The sequence below is a fragment of the Alligator mississippiensis genome, chromosome 13 (genome assembly GCF_030867095.1).
Source record: "Alligator mississippiensis isolate rAllMis1 chromosome 13, rAllMis1, whole genome shotgun sequence".
Lineage (NCBI taxonomy): Eukaryota > Metazoa > Chordata > Crocodylia > Alligatoridae > Alligator > Alligator mississippiensis.
The window spans coordinates 10096562-10110732 of record NC_081836.1 but is presented as its reverse complement, the minus strand read 5'-3'; the positions used below and the strand labels follow the sequence as shown (position 1 = coordinate 10110732).

The following is a 14171-nucleotide window of genomic DNA, read 5'->3' as shown; positions in this document are numbered from 1 at the left end:
ATTAACTTGCGTTATCTGTTTTAATTTGAAAAGAAGCTGCGATTCTGAAATCTTATTTTAATCTCGGCTAGTGTGCACTGCTCGGAGGGTACTGTTTTCCATCATTGCAATTGTAGATTATTGCTAGTTGTTGCAGAAATAGTCACCTTCCCTCCTCTCTGTTTCATTTCACCGTTAACAATAACCTCCCTTTGCAAATGTGACTGTTAGTGCAGCCCTGATAAATTGCATTAAAGACTTTTGCTCTGAGGCAGAAGTCATTGTTGAAGCTCAGTTGAGAGCTCCATTAAAAGCTTGCTATTACAGACAGGCGGTAGCAAACCTCTGCATTGGTCTCTCTGTACTATCTGTCCTTCCCCAGGGTTGCTGCTCTCTTTACCCAGTTAGATTTTATCTTAAGTGGCTAACCTCTGACCAGGCAGAGAAAAGACACAATTATTTAAAAATGTTTTCAAATAGAAACACTAAGACATTATTTTTCAGCAGTTTTTCAGCATGCCAAAACGTGCATGGATATTGTCAAAATGTGAACCGAATAATCTCCCAGATGATAATGCTCAGATGGTGTTTCACTCAAACCATCTGGAGACATTTTCTTTGTTCAAAGCCACTTTGCTGAAGCCACTTTCTTCAAGGCAAATTAGCTGCAACCTCTGCTGTAGGGGAGGGGAACAAAAATCTTTGATACGACTTATTACAGGGTTTTAGATAAAGTCAGAAAATTCCAATGGCGTACTGTAATCTTCTCTTGAAACTCCACAGTGCTTTTTATGTCTCGAGGAAGGTACCCTTCTAGTATTAAATTGGCATGCTTAGAGAGGATAGCAAGCTAATGTGAGGCTGGCTGGCTTGATGGAACCAGGCTTGAAAATTTAATTGTCAGCTTAGACACTGAGGAAACTGAAACGTGTTTGGAATTTTCTCTGAGAGTATTTGAGATGCTCTTCCTCTGTGTTGCCTCTCTTCTCCCATTATAAGAGAAAACAAAACCTAAACAAATATTTTAAAAAGCCAAAACAAAGTGATAACAGAATAAAATGCAAGCAGTTATAGTTTTTTTTTTAAATCCGGCACATCAGCCTTGTGCTACAAAATACTTCAATATTTTCAAATGACTGTTGTGACTGAATTTCCTGTTGGCTTATTTAATTCTCATTCTGGTTTTCCCCGTGCATTTGTGGCAGTGACTGCATGTATATTTATGAGCTACATTTTAATATTAACCCCTTTGAAAAATGCAGCTGAACTTGCAGGGGGGTCACGTTTCTAAATGCTGACGTTCAGGCAAATAATCTGTTTGAAAAATCAGGAGCCGAACCAGTTCTTTCCACTCTTCCTCTACCTAGTAGCGTTTTATTACCATATTTTCTAACCAACAACATGGCCTGTAATATAACAGGCACCTTGTTTTTGAAAGGCGCAGTATAAAGAAGAAAACACTTTTCCAGATTTAGTTATGGCTGCATAGAGCAGGTCTTTAGCAGACTCATCCACTCTTTCCTGCTTAACTAAAGCTGAAACTCTAGTTGTTGGTGCAGACAAGTCCCCTGCATGGATCTATGCTTTTGAAAACAAGTAAAGTGTCTCCAAGGTTCTGAAACAGGAAGAGAGAGAGAGACCAGAAGCAGACAGCAAAATTGCACTAAGAAAGGTTAACTTGATTAGTTGAATGTCGAGCCCATTAAAAAGGAGAGAGGATCTTTAGCACCACTGGAGTGAAGAACAATGAGCCATTAAGACAATTTACTCCCTCAACTGCCTGAACAGTAACTCAGTAGCTGCTGCACTGTTGAAGCTGTCGTCAAAGCTGGGTGCTTCTGTCCTGGGCTTCCATGCTTAATATGTTAGTTTTGGGGGATGGGACGGGACTGATTTTGAGGAAAAAGGTATAGGTTGTATGGGAGGAAATGCAGAACGTGCTGGTAATTGTCACAGGTGCATGCAAGATGCCGATATGAGAAGACTGACTGCTCTGATGATCTTACAACTGGAGTAACAAAAAAAAAATACACTGAAAACATGGGGAGGTCTGGAAGTACTGACTTTGAGTTCTAATTTAGTAATAAATTAGATCATTACCTTACCCTCCACAAACAGATGGCTGTCCAAGGTCATGCAGTAAGCCGGTGTGAAAACGGAACCAGTGCTCCCAACTCCCAGTCCCACACTGTAACCAGTATAACATTTTAAGTGGAAAGTGCTTGTGGAGCCCTATGCCAGCGTGTCCTAAACACAAGTCCCTTTTACCTGAAATGAGTAGCAATACCTGGTCCTGCTTATATGAAAGGCTGTACTGTTTTCGGGAGTTGGGGTAAATCCATATTGTGCGAGAAGCAGATTTGGATTCTAGTTATTAATTACTGGTTCGGGTGAATTTTGCTAAGGCATTATATAAGGGAAAGTTAAATTTCTTCTGCCTTAAAATTTATCGCTTTCCCTGTATCTTAATTCTTGCAGAAAACCCCCACAGATTTCAAATACGGTAGTTCTTCTACTCTCCTCTGTCAGAGAGTTTTCTATAGGAAAAACACTGAAGATCTTGCTACAGGAAACTGTGAAGAAAGAGAGCAGAAGAGCTGCCATTTTTAAAAAATCTTTGTTTCTGTTTATAAGAAATTAAGATGAAACGAAGTGATGAACGGGCTTGTCAGTGCTTCAGTCAGGCCAAACAGTTGATCTCAGCTGTAGACCGTGGTAATGTTCCATTGCAATTTGACAGCAGCTGTCCAAAAATACATTAGTGTTATGACCCTGGAGCAGTGGTTCTCAGCCTTTTTAAACTCAAGGCACCCTTTGTTAGAATCAAGGCACACATTGATATGCCAATTGCCAGCTCTTCATTTTTACTGTTTTTGACTGCAGAAAAATACTCGAGCGATTCTGGTACAAAGATCTTAGAAAAAACCACAAGGTCAGAATGTTTTTAATACTTGGGGTGTTTATACACGTGCTCAGGGAGGGGGTTGGCTTTAATTGGAGCCGCTCAGAGAGCCACTCTGATTAAGGTGCCCGGAGTGTCACATGTGTCAGCAACCCTGCACTGAAAAATGGTGGCAGGAGCACTTTAACTAAAGTTGATCAAACGAGCTTTAGTTGAAGCACCCCCACTGCCATTTTGCAGAGCAGGGACGCTGATGCACGTGCCACTGGAGTCTGCTGGAGTGTGGTAATTACCACTCTCCAGCAGACTCAATTAATTGAGTCTGCTCTGACTCATTGTAATTACAGCACGTTGGAGCAGCCTCAGTGCACGTGTATAGGCACCTGTGGATTCCCATTTGAAATATCTGGGTTTATCTTGCTACTTGTGTTTGCACATCTAACAGTGCTAACGTTGCATGGCACCCTTGAAAGGATTTCACAGCATGATGGTTGAAAATTACTGTTCTAGAGCATGGCTGCCAAGGGAGTTGACTTATAAGGAGGCAATCTCAGCATCCAATTTTGCAGCCCTTACTCACAAGAGTTGTTCTTTTGAATTCTCTGAGAATACTCACATGAGTAAATTTTCAAGACTGGTCACCTAGTCATCTTCCTTTTGCAATAATATGTGGATATAAAAATGTTGCTTTGGGAGAAACCTGACAGATGTAGCTGTTTTGTTTTCAACAGAGCTTTGCCCATGTAAGGTTTGCAGAGAGAAACCCAGTGACATGCTGATCAGTTTTCCAGTGTAAAGCTATTACTGTCTCTACAAAAACCAGAAACAGGCGAAGGAACTCAGAATCCCAGTGGGTAAAATAGGACCAACTACTACATAATAGCTGCTACAAAGCTGAAGAACTTTGGGTGTAATGAAATGAAGGTATAACTAATTGGTGGTCCATCTAGGGCAGTGGTGCTCTACCGTTTAGACGCATGGAACAGAGGAGTGGCTGCCCCAGCCCTGCACCTCTAATCTAGGGTGGCCATCATAGAGGACAGTCCGGTTGTCCTCTGTCCTCTTGAAGAGAAAAATAGAGAATATAACGGCATCAGGTTTCATATCAATAGAGGACAGAGGACAACCTCTGCCCTGTTGCCAGTTTTTTGAATCCTCGGATAGCCCTTTGCGGCAGATAACACTGTTTCATGGGCTGGATCTAGGCCATGGGTTGCGAACCCCTGATCTAGAGGAATGAATGGTCAGAATGATTCAAATGAAAGGAAATGCTCCATATATTCATGTTAGATTTTAGTACTGCTGAAAAGAAAGTCTTGTGACTCAGTGTCTCCACTGGTGTGCAGACATCTATAGAACATTTGGAGAATTGTAGAATATGTGTAAACCAGGATTTCTCACGAACACTGCCAACGAGCGCCCAAGAAGGAAGAGGCGTGCCCCTTTATTGCCTTGGTGCTGGTCTGAGCCTTAACTTAGAACATAAATAATGTAGATAATAATAGTAGATTTAATAAAGATTTTTTAAGTCCTTGTGAATTTTTATAAGTTAAAGAAAACTATATGGGTCTTTTTGGGGAATATTTATCCTATATTAACTCTGTCTAGGCAGTCTTTGGACAGAAGGAATAAGATTTGCCCTGGTGTTATTCCCAGTGAAGTGACGGTGCTGTCAGAACTCCTTTTTTCCATATTGTTTACAGTCTAATAATAAGAATTGCAGTCTTGCAAACTGATGTGAAAATGTATCTGCTGAAACACGAAAACACACTCCAGCCTCATAAGAGTGGTGATTAAGACTGATGATTCACTTTCCCATTTAAAAACAAAAACAAACCAAGCATATAGTTTTTCAGCTAGGTGAATAGTAGAGTTTTATAATGCTGCCTTACAGAGTTGGTTAAAAAACCCCAGATAATTATTCTTATATATTGCATTTGGGGGCAGGTTTTGTATTAGAAGTGTATCCTGTTCATTTGTGACTGCCTCAGATTGACTTCTGGCTGAACAAAAATTAATGAATGGTTGTCAAGTACCTTTTGAGGGCTGTATAATAACTGAATCTTTCATTGACATCAGTGGAATAGTTTGCATGGATGTTGGTGACATCAGTGTTGAAAGTGCACATGGCAGCTCTGGGCTTGTCTTCAAAATAAAGAGGTACTTATTTAATTGAACTGTTCAGCATGAGATTCTAATACAATGTATTCTTTCTTTCAGAGGGAAGTGTAACATCTCCCATTTTTCTGACATATTTGCTGCTAGAGAGTTTAAAGCCCGAGTGGATTCATTTTTCTACATATTGGGCTACAATCCAGAGACGAGGTAAGTGAGGCAACTCCTCATCCCACTAAGGGAAAGCTTTACTGTAGACTTGCGTGGTAGGAATATGGTCTCTACCACAGGAAGGAAAAGTCAAAGCCTAGGTATCAAGTGTGGTACTGAAGGAGAAATTTGTCACATTTGCAGAAATGCACTGTTGCATATAAAAGATAAAACAGCAATTTCTAATTGAGGAGTGTGGCAGTCGCCGATAGCACTTATTGTTATGCCCGCTAGAAATACTACTGAAAGTTTTATCTGTCATCTTTTTCCTGGAAAGACTAGCAGAGATCTGTGTAGTAAGAGAAGAAATATCTTTGGGAAAGGGGGAAATAAGATTGGGGGAAGGAAATATTGATACTGTCTATATATTGAGCAAAAATAAACAGTGGCTGGCAAGGCTCCACAGGAACTCCTGACATTTAATAGGAGAGAGAATGTGCCTTCAAAGTATTTTGTCAAAAATATGGTTAAAAGGGAGTTCTTGGGAGAATTAATAAGAGTTAGCAGGAATCTGCAAGTCCCCCAGTGGGTTTATAGTGTATTGCTAGTAACACCAACACATTTTTCTTGTAAACGCCATTGAAATTACATGTCAATTGAAAGATGTCTCCGTGATTTTCTGCAAGTGAGGCAGCTCATTGTAAACTGGGTAAGAAAGTACCTTTAGGCTAACTATCCTGACCTTGTGCTAATTTGGAGAGAGCTGGACAGAAATGCAAATCAAAATCTATTTAAAAACAGGTGCGTGTCAGAAGGAAGGTGCATTCAGCATGTTCCTGTCATTCTGTGCAGCTCTCTGAAGCTACACAAAATGGGAATAGTATTGTAAATGTAGGTGATGCTTTACACATGCTGTCTTAAAGAGCTAGGAGGGACCTTGTCCTGCAACCATGTGCTTCCAGGGGGAGTGACTCACAAGTGGGAATTATGCCCTGATGAAGGATGTCGTTTTCTTATGCAGAACAAGTAACCTGTAAAACTTGCTATCATTATGTTGAGGGCAAGTAAGATTTAAATAGGGATTAGACATTTATGTAGGTAATAAGCACATCCATTGTTACATTACAGATTAAAAGTTTTATAAGTGCACAGATCTTTGCTTTAGGCTTACAAACCCAACCACCATCTGTCTGCAGTTACCAAGATGCACCCTATGTGGGCAGATCATTGCATTAATTGTGTCATGACGTTTCCTGTACCTTTCTGTGATGCCTCTTACACAGACCACATGTCTGAGTCTAGGTATCAGACTGGCTGGACCGCTCAGTTGACTCGGTTTAGCAGCCCCTACATTCAGAAGGGATGTTTGCAGTAACAGGCCTTGAAGTGCTGTGTATCCCGGTGGCGGCAAGGAGCTCTGGAAAAAGGCATAAAAATCATGTGATGTTTACAAGAGTCTTCTAATTCACTGTACTGCATTTGAGAACATAAACAGCTTTTCCTCTGTTTTATTTGAACAGTATAAATTGACAAGGTCTGCATTATTGTTGTCATGATATACCTTTTGTGATTGACATTCAAGAGGTGTTGACTTAAACATCACACTTCTTTACTTCATTTTTGATTGCTTTTTTAATGGCTTTTAATTTTTAGTGGGAGGTGTGAATATCAGATGAAATATTTCTGTTCTGGTTTGATAGCAATTGATGGCTTCCCTTGAGAAATGCCCCTTGTGTGGCCCAAAGCAGTGCAGTGCAGTTTTAAACCCTTCTTTCTGTATAGAGCTAGCAGCTGCTGAGTTTCTCGTGGTTGTTTGAAAATGACTGATGCTGAGAAGATGAATGGAGTAATGACACTGCAAAGCACTGTTAGACTTGTATAGTGCTTTGAAAAAGTAATCAGCTAATTATGTAGAAAAGCCAGCTCTCCAAATGTGCTTTTTGTCTGATTGGATCCAGCTAGAAACTCTTTTGAAATGCTAGTTTCTCAGAGCATATTCAGTTTTTGATCAGTGCCTTTTAGCTGTTGTTTACACAAGAAAATTAGGTTCAGGTTTGGCTTGAACGTTTCTACTAATTCTGATCTAATCGCAACTTCAAATTTCCAAGTGTTTCACAGGTCCTTTTACCTTGATTAACCAGCTCGGAGTAGAGCCTTATTCAGGGAAGGTGAAAGCATTGCACGGCACCTCTGCTAGGATAAAAGTTGTGGGTGGGTTAAGATGAGTTAGTAAAATCCAACAGTCAAGTTGGTGAAATCCAACTTCTTTTTTCAGGTGGTAATGAATGTGCAACGTTCTCTTCAGATGCAGTTAAAAAGCCGAGTCCTATGATCCGATTGGGTCCTGTTTATAATGCAAATGGATATCATACAGTAGCCCTATTTACTCACATGACCATCTCACTCAGCTGAGCAATCCAAAGTTTCGGAAGTTTGGTTTTTTTATCATAATTTACAAAGAAGTGTATGTTTACTTTCTTTTTTTGGTGTTTAATCAGAGAACTAGTCCTGAGCTAAGGGGTGTCTGACTTGAAAATAGTTTTTATACTTTGTTTTTAGACACCGTCTGTATAGTATTCAACACACACGTGATACAGCATGTGTATTTGTCTTACAGAGCTTGTTCTATTTACTGCTGAAGACAAGTTTTTTTGTGCTTTGCCAGAACTAAGACACAGCTCAGCCTGCTGAGAATTCAGCTGTTTTTGCTTGCTCTTGGAGAACCATCCAGAGCAAGATAACAGGAAGCAAATTCTCATTTATTCTTTATGGTGCAGCAGGCAGTAAAACCTTTGCAGGGTGTATACATCACAAGTGCACCATAAAAGTGTAAAGCTGTAGTATTTTAAAAGAAACACCCAAACGTTTCATGGTGGAGGAGTGATTGATGAACCCTCTTGTCCACGAGTGTCCACAGTGTTTAAAGGAGAGGAAGTACGGTTCTATATTTTCTTTTTAAGAACCTGCTGAGTTGGGATTTTGTAAGGTGAAAAATCAGGGCAGCCTTATTGATGATCATCTTGTAGTTCCAAAGGTGACTTGTGTTTTCAAGTTGCTTTTTACTTCACGAACTGTATCTTGGACAGTTTTGTCCAGCGCATCCTTGTAAGTGATTCCATGTTGCACTTTACTGGTTGACCGCAGGTGAATGGGGAAAAACTAATCTCAGAATAAAAGATTAGTCTTGAATATGTGTAGCAAAGTTATCCACCTTCATATTGACTACTTAAACAAGTCAGTAGATAGGTCTGAAATATAATTCCAATACTCCTGGATCTGGAATGTATCCACTGAACTTATGCAACAAACTCGGAAAGGATGTACATGTCATGCCAAGCACTTCACAATAACGAAGCTAAATAAAGTAGTTGTTAGAGAAGAAATGCATGGGGGAAGAGGGAGGAGAAAATCTGTACAGTAGTCCTTTTATTTTCATGCCCAGTGACATTTCAAAACCAGTTTTAGAAACATGGTTAGTATGTCCATCCAGAGAAAGTTACAGCTGTCGGTGAGCTTTGCAATGTTAATTCTACCCCATTTCACTTGGCTTCTCAGAAGCACCCAATTTGATTCAAAGTTGGAAATCAGCAAGCTAAAAGTTCAGTAGCTTATTTAATTTATTAGCTGTTAACTACAGCTAAATAAGCTAACTTTGAAATGAGTCAGTCACATGAAACGTTTGCATTTTCAGTGCTTGTGAATGTGTGTTTGCTTATTTCTAAGCTCCTATGCTGTAGCGTGTTCCCCGTCCCAGGCTGTGGCCAGATTCTGTTCCACGTATTAGGCATCTGCATGTCATTATTTTACCTGGTTCAAGTCTCTGAAAATCCATCAATGCACCTACTTTTGTAACTCACCGTCATCTTACCTTTAAGAGTAAATCGCTGAAAGGCAGCTAGAGGGAAGAGGATGCACCCACCATTTTGCCTTAATTATTTTTCTGGCATTGAAACAGGGAGGAATAGAATCGCACTTTATTCCCTTACAGCCTTTTTATGTGTGTAAGAAGTGGGCTAGAATCTGGCCCCTGGATTTCCACTGAACTCTTTGAGGGTCTACAGATTTCAGGATTTGGGCTGCTCTTTGCATTACCAGATGGTCAGTGATGACCTCCTATTTTGTTGCTAATTACATTTGTATAAAACTGTTCAAAACTTGAGTTACTTTGAATTGATTAGAATATCTTAAGTGTTGCACTGAAGTTTCCATAGTAATCTTTGGTGTTGGATAACAATACTTTCATAAAGTTAGGTTGTCTTTTGTTTTGTAAGTAACCAAGCTTTAAAATCACCCGGAGGTGCACAAGTGCTAGGGGCTATAGCTCATATAGATGTCCAAGCCTAAATAGAGGATGAGATGAAAGGGTTAACATACTCCTTTCCAAACCTTGCTGTCTACAGTTAGTCTTTCTCTCTCAGGCTTTTGTTTGGAAGTGTTTTTTTTTAATTTCTCTCCAGTGTTGTCTCCCCTTGTCAGAGCCCAACTTTTTCTGCTCTGTCTGAACCTGTGCAGGGTTTTATGCAGGCCAGTGGAGGTGATGGAGCTTTACTTCTTACGTCGTCTGAAGTGCGCGTGCGACAAAATGGGTTTACAAAGCTCACAAAGGCTTATTGAATTCTACTCAAGAAGCATTAATAGGCAAAGCAAATTGGAACTGATGTACCATTTTACAAAAACAGGCACTACGCTGGCCTGAACTAAGTAGCCATTCTTGTCATTTATGAGCTGGAATTCAGCTAAGCCTGTAAAAACAAGAAGCAAGGCGCACTGTTGCACTAACAACTTGACTTCTGTTAGCTCCGTGTTCAGTGTGCTCCCTCCCAGTTCACAAAACCACTCGTTCCTCCCTTGGCCCATTGTCCAACTAGAGAGAGCGAGCATGCAACACAGTGCGTACGTGTCTCTGAAGAGAGAAAAACAAGTTTGTTCTGGCACACAATGCTCCTTTAATTTGGTGGCTAAAGAACTTCATCCCCAACACCAGCTTCTGCCCCTCAGGCTGGAGGCTGCCCTGCTTGGCCTGGACTGCTCTTAACCATCTCAGAACGGGCATTGAACGATTTAAGGTGAGCATGCACTCTTGGAGCATCTCCACTGGCACTGGCTGCAGCAGTGTTGCTCAAGCTCAGATGGCTTACCACATCCTATATGAATGCCCTTATGACCCCTCCTTTGGGCACCCAAGGTCTTATTGATGTTGGCCATTCTACCTGTTGCTGGCTTTCTGGCCCTCACACTTCCAACATATGAGCGTGGCAACATTTGCTTCATTATCACTTGGTGAAAGACCAAATGAAGCCAAGGGAACACCTTACACCCACTATCATTGTTCTGAGTGTGTAGGTTATTGCTGAAAGTGTGCAAGGCTCAATTTGGGATCACTGAGCCCTTCAGATGCATGCATACTCAAATCGTATTTATAGTCAGGAAACAGAAACATTTCTCAGCATTGTTAATGCCAGTTCAGATGAAGTGTTCATCTTACCCTTCTGGAGAACAAGTCCAATTCACTTAATCCTGAAAATGGCATTGGCAGCTGAAGGAAGCACTAGGTCAGCAGAATGCCTAAATAACATTGATAGTGTCAGGGTATTTTCTTCCATGTTTCCTCTCGTGGATAAAGCTTGAGGCTGTGTCACAGTGTATGGGTTGCTGGATGGGGACTTAAGACTTTCTGTTTCCAGGTCCTAAGCTGACTCCCAGTGCAGTCTTGTGCAAATCACTTGGCTTGCCTTTCAAGAAAGTGAGAATGATGCTGAATCATCGATTTACTAAATTTTATGGGAGAAACTTGCTATCTGAGTGCTCAGAGGGGTTAGGGGCTCACATGTGATATGGATGATCAGAACTGAAATCTCTTCCTTTTCAAGGTAAAATTGGGAGGCCTGAAGTACAATGTTTGAGGTGCGTAGGCAGAGAGGCTGGGGTCCTTCTAGAGGGGGGAAGGAGCTGATCACCTGGCAAGGAGACTTGGGTCAAGAGCAAATAATGGAGGGGGCAGTGCCACATGCCTTTTCATTGTGCTCTGCCATCTTGCACTTCCTCATAGAGCTAACGGTGAGCTCCGTTATTCCACAGCATATGTGCTGAGCCCCAGCTTGCTGCCTGTTTGCCTTTGTACTGTATCAAGTACATGAACATAAGGCATTTCAAATCTTGGAAAGGCCCACCTTGGATTTCACTTCTTGTTAACCTGCTGAAGCATGTGGACAAGTCTAGCTAGAGTGTGAACTTTTGTTTGTGAGCTATTCTGTGCTAATTGCCTGTATGTATGCTCTTACCTTGCAGTAAGTGGAAGGTAGCTTACCCCATTGTAATTAAGGGTAAAGGCAAGAACATGTATGCTCCAGTGTAAACAGTGCGTGAGTGCATATGCAGGCTTAATTGGTTGGCTGTGTCTTAAATCGTCTGTTTGCCCCAGGGATCAGTCCTGAGGCTAGTTTTGTTCAATATCTTCATCAAGGATCTGAAAGATGGGATGGAGTGCACCCTCAGCAAGTTTGCAGATGAAACCAAGCTGGGGAAAGTAGTCGATGCACTGCAGTGTAGGGCTAGGATTCGGAGAGACCTCAACAGATCGGAGGATTGGACCAAAAGAAATCTCATGAAGTTCAATAAGAAATCTCATGAAGTTCAATAAGGACAAGTGCCAAGTCCTGCACTTGGGATGGAACAGTTCCATGCACCGGTACAGGCTGGGGACCAGCTGGCTTAGCAGAAGCTCTGCAGAAAAGGACCTGGGGTTACTGTGGACAGTACGCTGAATCTGAGCCAACAGCGTGCTCTTGTTGCCACTCTGGGCTGTATGAGTGACAGCGTTGCCAGCAGATCAAGGGAAAAGATTATTCCCCTCTATTCTATCCAGTTTTGAGTGCCCCACTACCGAAAAGATGTGGACAAGTTGGAGAGAGTCCAGCAACAAAAATGGTTAGGGGGCTGGGGGGCATTGGGCTTATTTAGTCTGCAGAAAAGAAGACGTGGCATGTCTACGTGTACAGTTAATGCACAGAAATCTTTCTGTGAGAGCATGTCTGCACAAGTACTTGTTGGGAGTAGCTCAGGGCAGGGAAATGCCTATGCTGCTCTCCATGTGGCAGCCAGGGGGAGCTCTGGGCTCCCCCAGGTGCCAGACAGCCTGTTTCCCAGCCCTGAACCCTGGGACCGGAATAATGTTCCCTCCCCTGCAGCTCTTTACCAGCCCTCTGCCCCAATTAGCCAATCGGGGCAGGGGACTGGGAAACAGCTATGGGGTAGGGAACTCTTTCCCAGTTACTTGGCCTGGTCTGCTGGTGGGGCAGCTGGCAGCAAGTCCCTGGCTGTGTGGGGAATCCCTGCCCAGTAGGGTGCTTGCTGCCAGCTGCCCCACTGGCAGGATAGCTCCTGCCCAGCCCCTGCCTGAGCTGCTGCTGTGGGGAGCCGAGAGCCCTGAAGCACTGGGACGGGGGGAGGGCAGAGAGGGACCTGGTCCCTGTGCTGATCAGCTTCTGGCTCCTGTGGGGGAGCCGGGTGGCTGAGCAGTGCCAGGACCAAGGCCCCTTGCTGGTGTGTCTGCCTGGGAGCAAATTTGCTCCTGGTCAGCATCTACACAAGCCCTACTATGCAGTATGTACTGCAGAATTAGTTTAGTACCTGTAGTATGTACTAGGTAACTGCACAGTAGACTAACTTACTGTTCAGTAGTTTATGCGCATGGTTACATGGTGATGATTTACTGTGCAGTAGGTTAGTCCAGTGGTTCCCAACCTTTTTAAGCCGTGGACCAACATACTGCAGACCAGAAATGACTGGCATACTGCGGACCTTTTTTAGGAAAAATGTTCTTCTGAGGAGGGTAGGAAAGCAGTGGAACCAGTTACCCAGAGAGGTGGTGAAATCTCCATCCTCAGGGGGTTGGACTAGATGATCTCCTGAAGTCTTTTCCAACCTTAATTTTCTAGTTTTCAGCAGAAAGCATGAGAATAAGCACCCAAGCACTTCATCTTGTGTTCATGGAGTATAACACTGTGATGATTCCAGCAGAACTAGACTCCAGCACAGTAATGTGACAAGTGGCACAGGTTGCTCTACTGCTACCACAGCTAAGCTGTCAGAGTTTGGAGAGGAAGTTTTATGTCCAATCTCCCTGACCTGTGTGACCACTGAAGCCTGTTAAGGAGGCACACTGCCTTCTGCATGACAAGATAGCACAACCCTGGGAGCAATGCAGCCAGGAAGTTTTTAAGCATCTCCCCCTGTCCTCTTTGCTCAGATTTCTAGCAGCAGTCCCCTCTCTGGAACCAAGTACACAGGATGGCACAAAGGGGAAGTGACTAGCAGGAAAAAATACCAAGATCATAACCTTTAATTTCCCCTTATGTCATGCTGGTTATGGCAGATGGATGGACCCAAGCGTCATTTCCTCCAGAAGTCACAAAGTATGCACCCATATGAAAACTAGCAAGCAGAGAATAAGTAGAGACAAAATGTGCTGAGTCCCTGAATACATCAGGTTCCCATCTTTCCTAAAACCTCTGTTTTTAAAATGTATTGGTTCTCTGTAGGCTTGGTACTTGCCACTTTGTTCCAAGATACCCAACAATGTTGTGAAAAACACCATTTCATGTCAGACGATTACTGCCATCTGATTGCATGAAAAATTCTGGTTTCCAAGTACAGTCCAGGCTTCTACAGTTTTGCAGAGCCTAGGCCGGCTTTAAAGAAGGAGAAACATAAACTGTAATAGATGAACCCCATGAACTTGTGAGATTGAGATGCAGGCTGTACATTCAAAGAGGTGGCAGGGATAGGGGAGAGGTCAGTTGATGTACCATGAAGGAAGCGGCAAGTAACATAGCAGAACTGGACATAAACAGTGGCACACTTTAACCGCATGCTGGTGAGAATAGGAAGTCAGTCTACTATTACCAAAGAATGTGCTTTTATATACCCACACATCTAGCTGAGTTCTAAAGAGAAATGATGCATGTGTTTGCCACAGTGAGTTGTCACTAGTAACCTCTACGCTCTCCAGTTCAAAGCAAATTTC

At 42.4% G+C, this 14171-nt stretch overlaps 1 protein-coding gene across 3 annotated transcripts in view; it reads left to right on the top strand.

Moving 5' to 3' along the window:
* The window catches only part of RERE (arginine-glutamic acid dipeptide repeats), a 378810-nt gene that overhangs the window by 208139 nt on the left and 156500 nt on the right, over positions 1-14171 (top strand). For all 3 annotated transcript variants that reach the window (XM_059716439.1, XM_059716437.1, XM_059716438.1), the window contains exon 6: positions 5102-5206. In XM_059716439.1, the coding sequence (XP_059572422.1) occupies positions 5102-5206 (105 nt within the window). The remainder of the gene's footprint in view (positions 1-5101; positions 5207-14171) is intronic.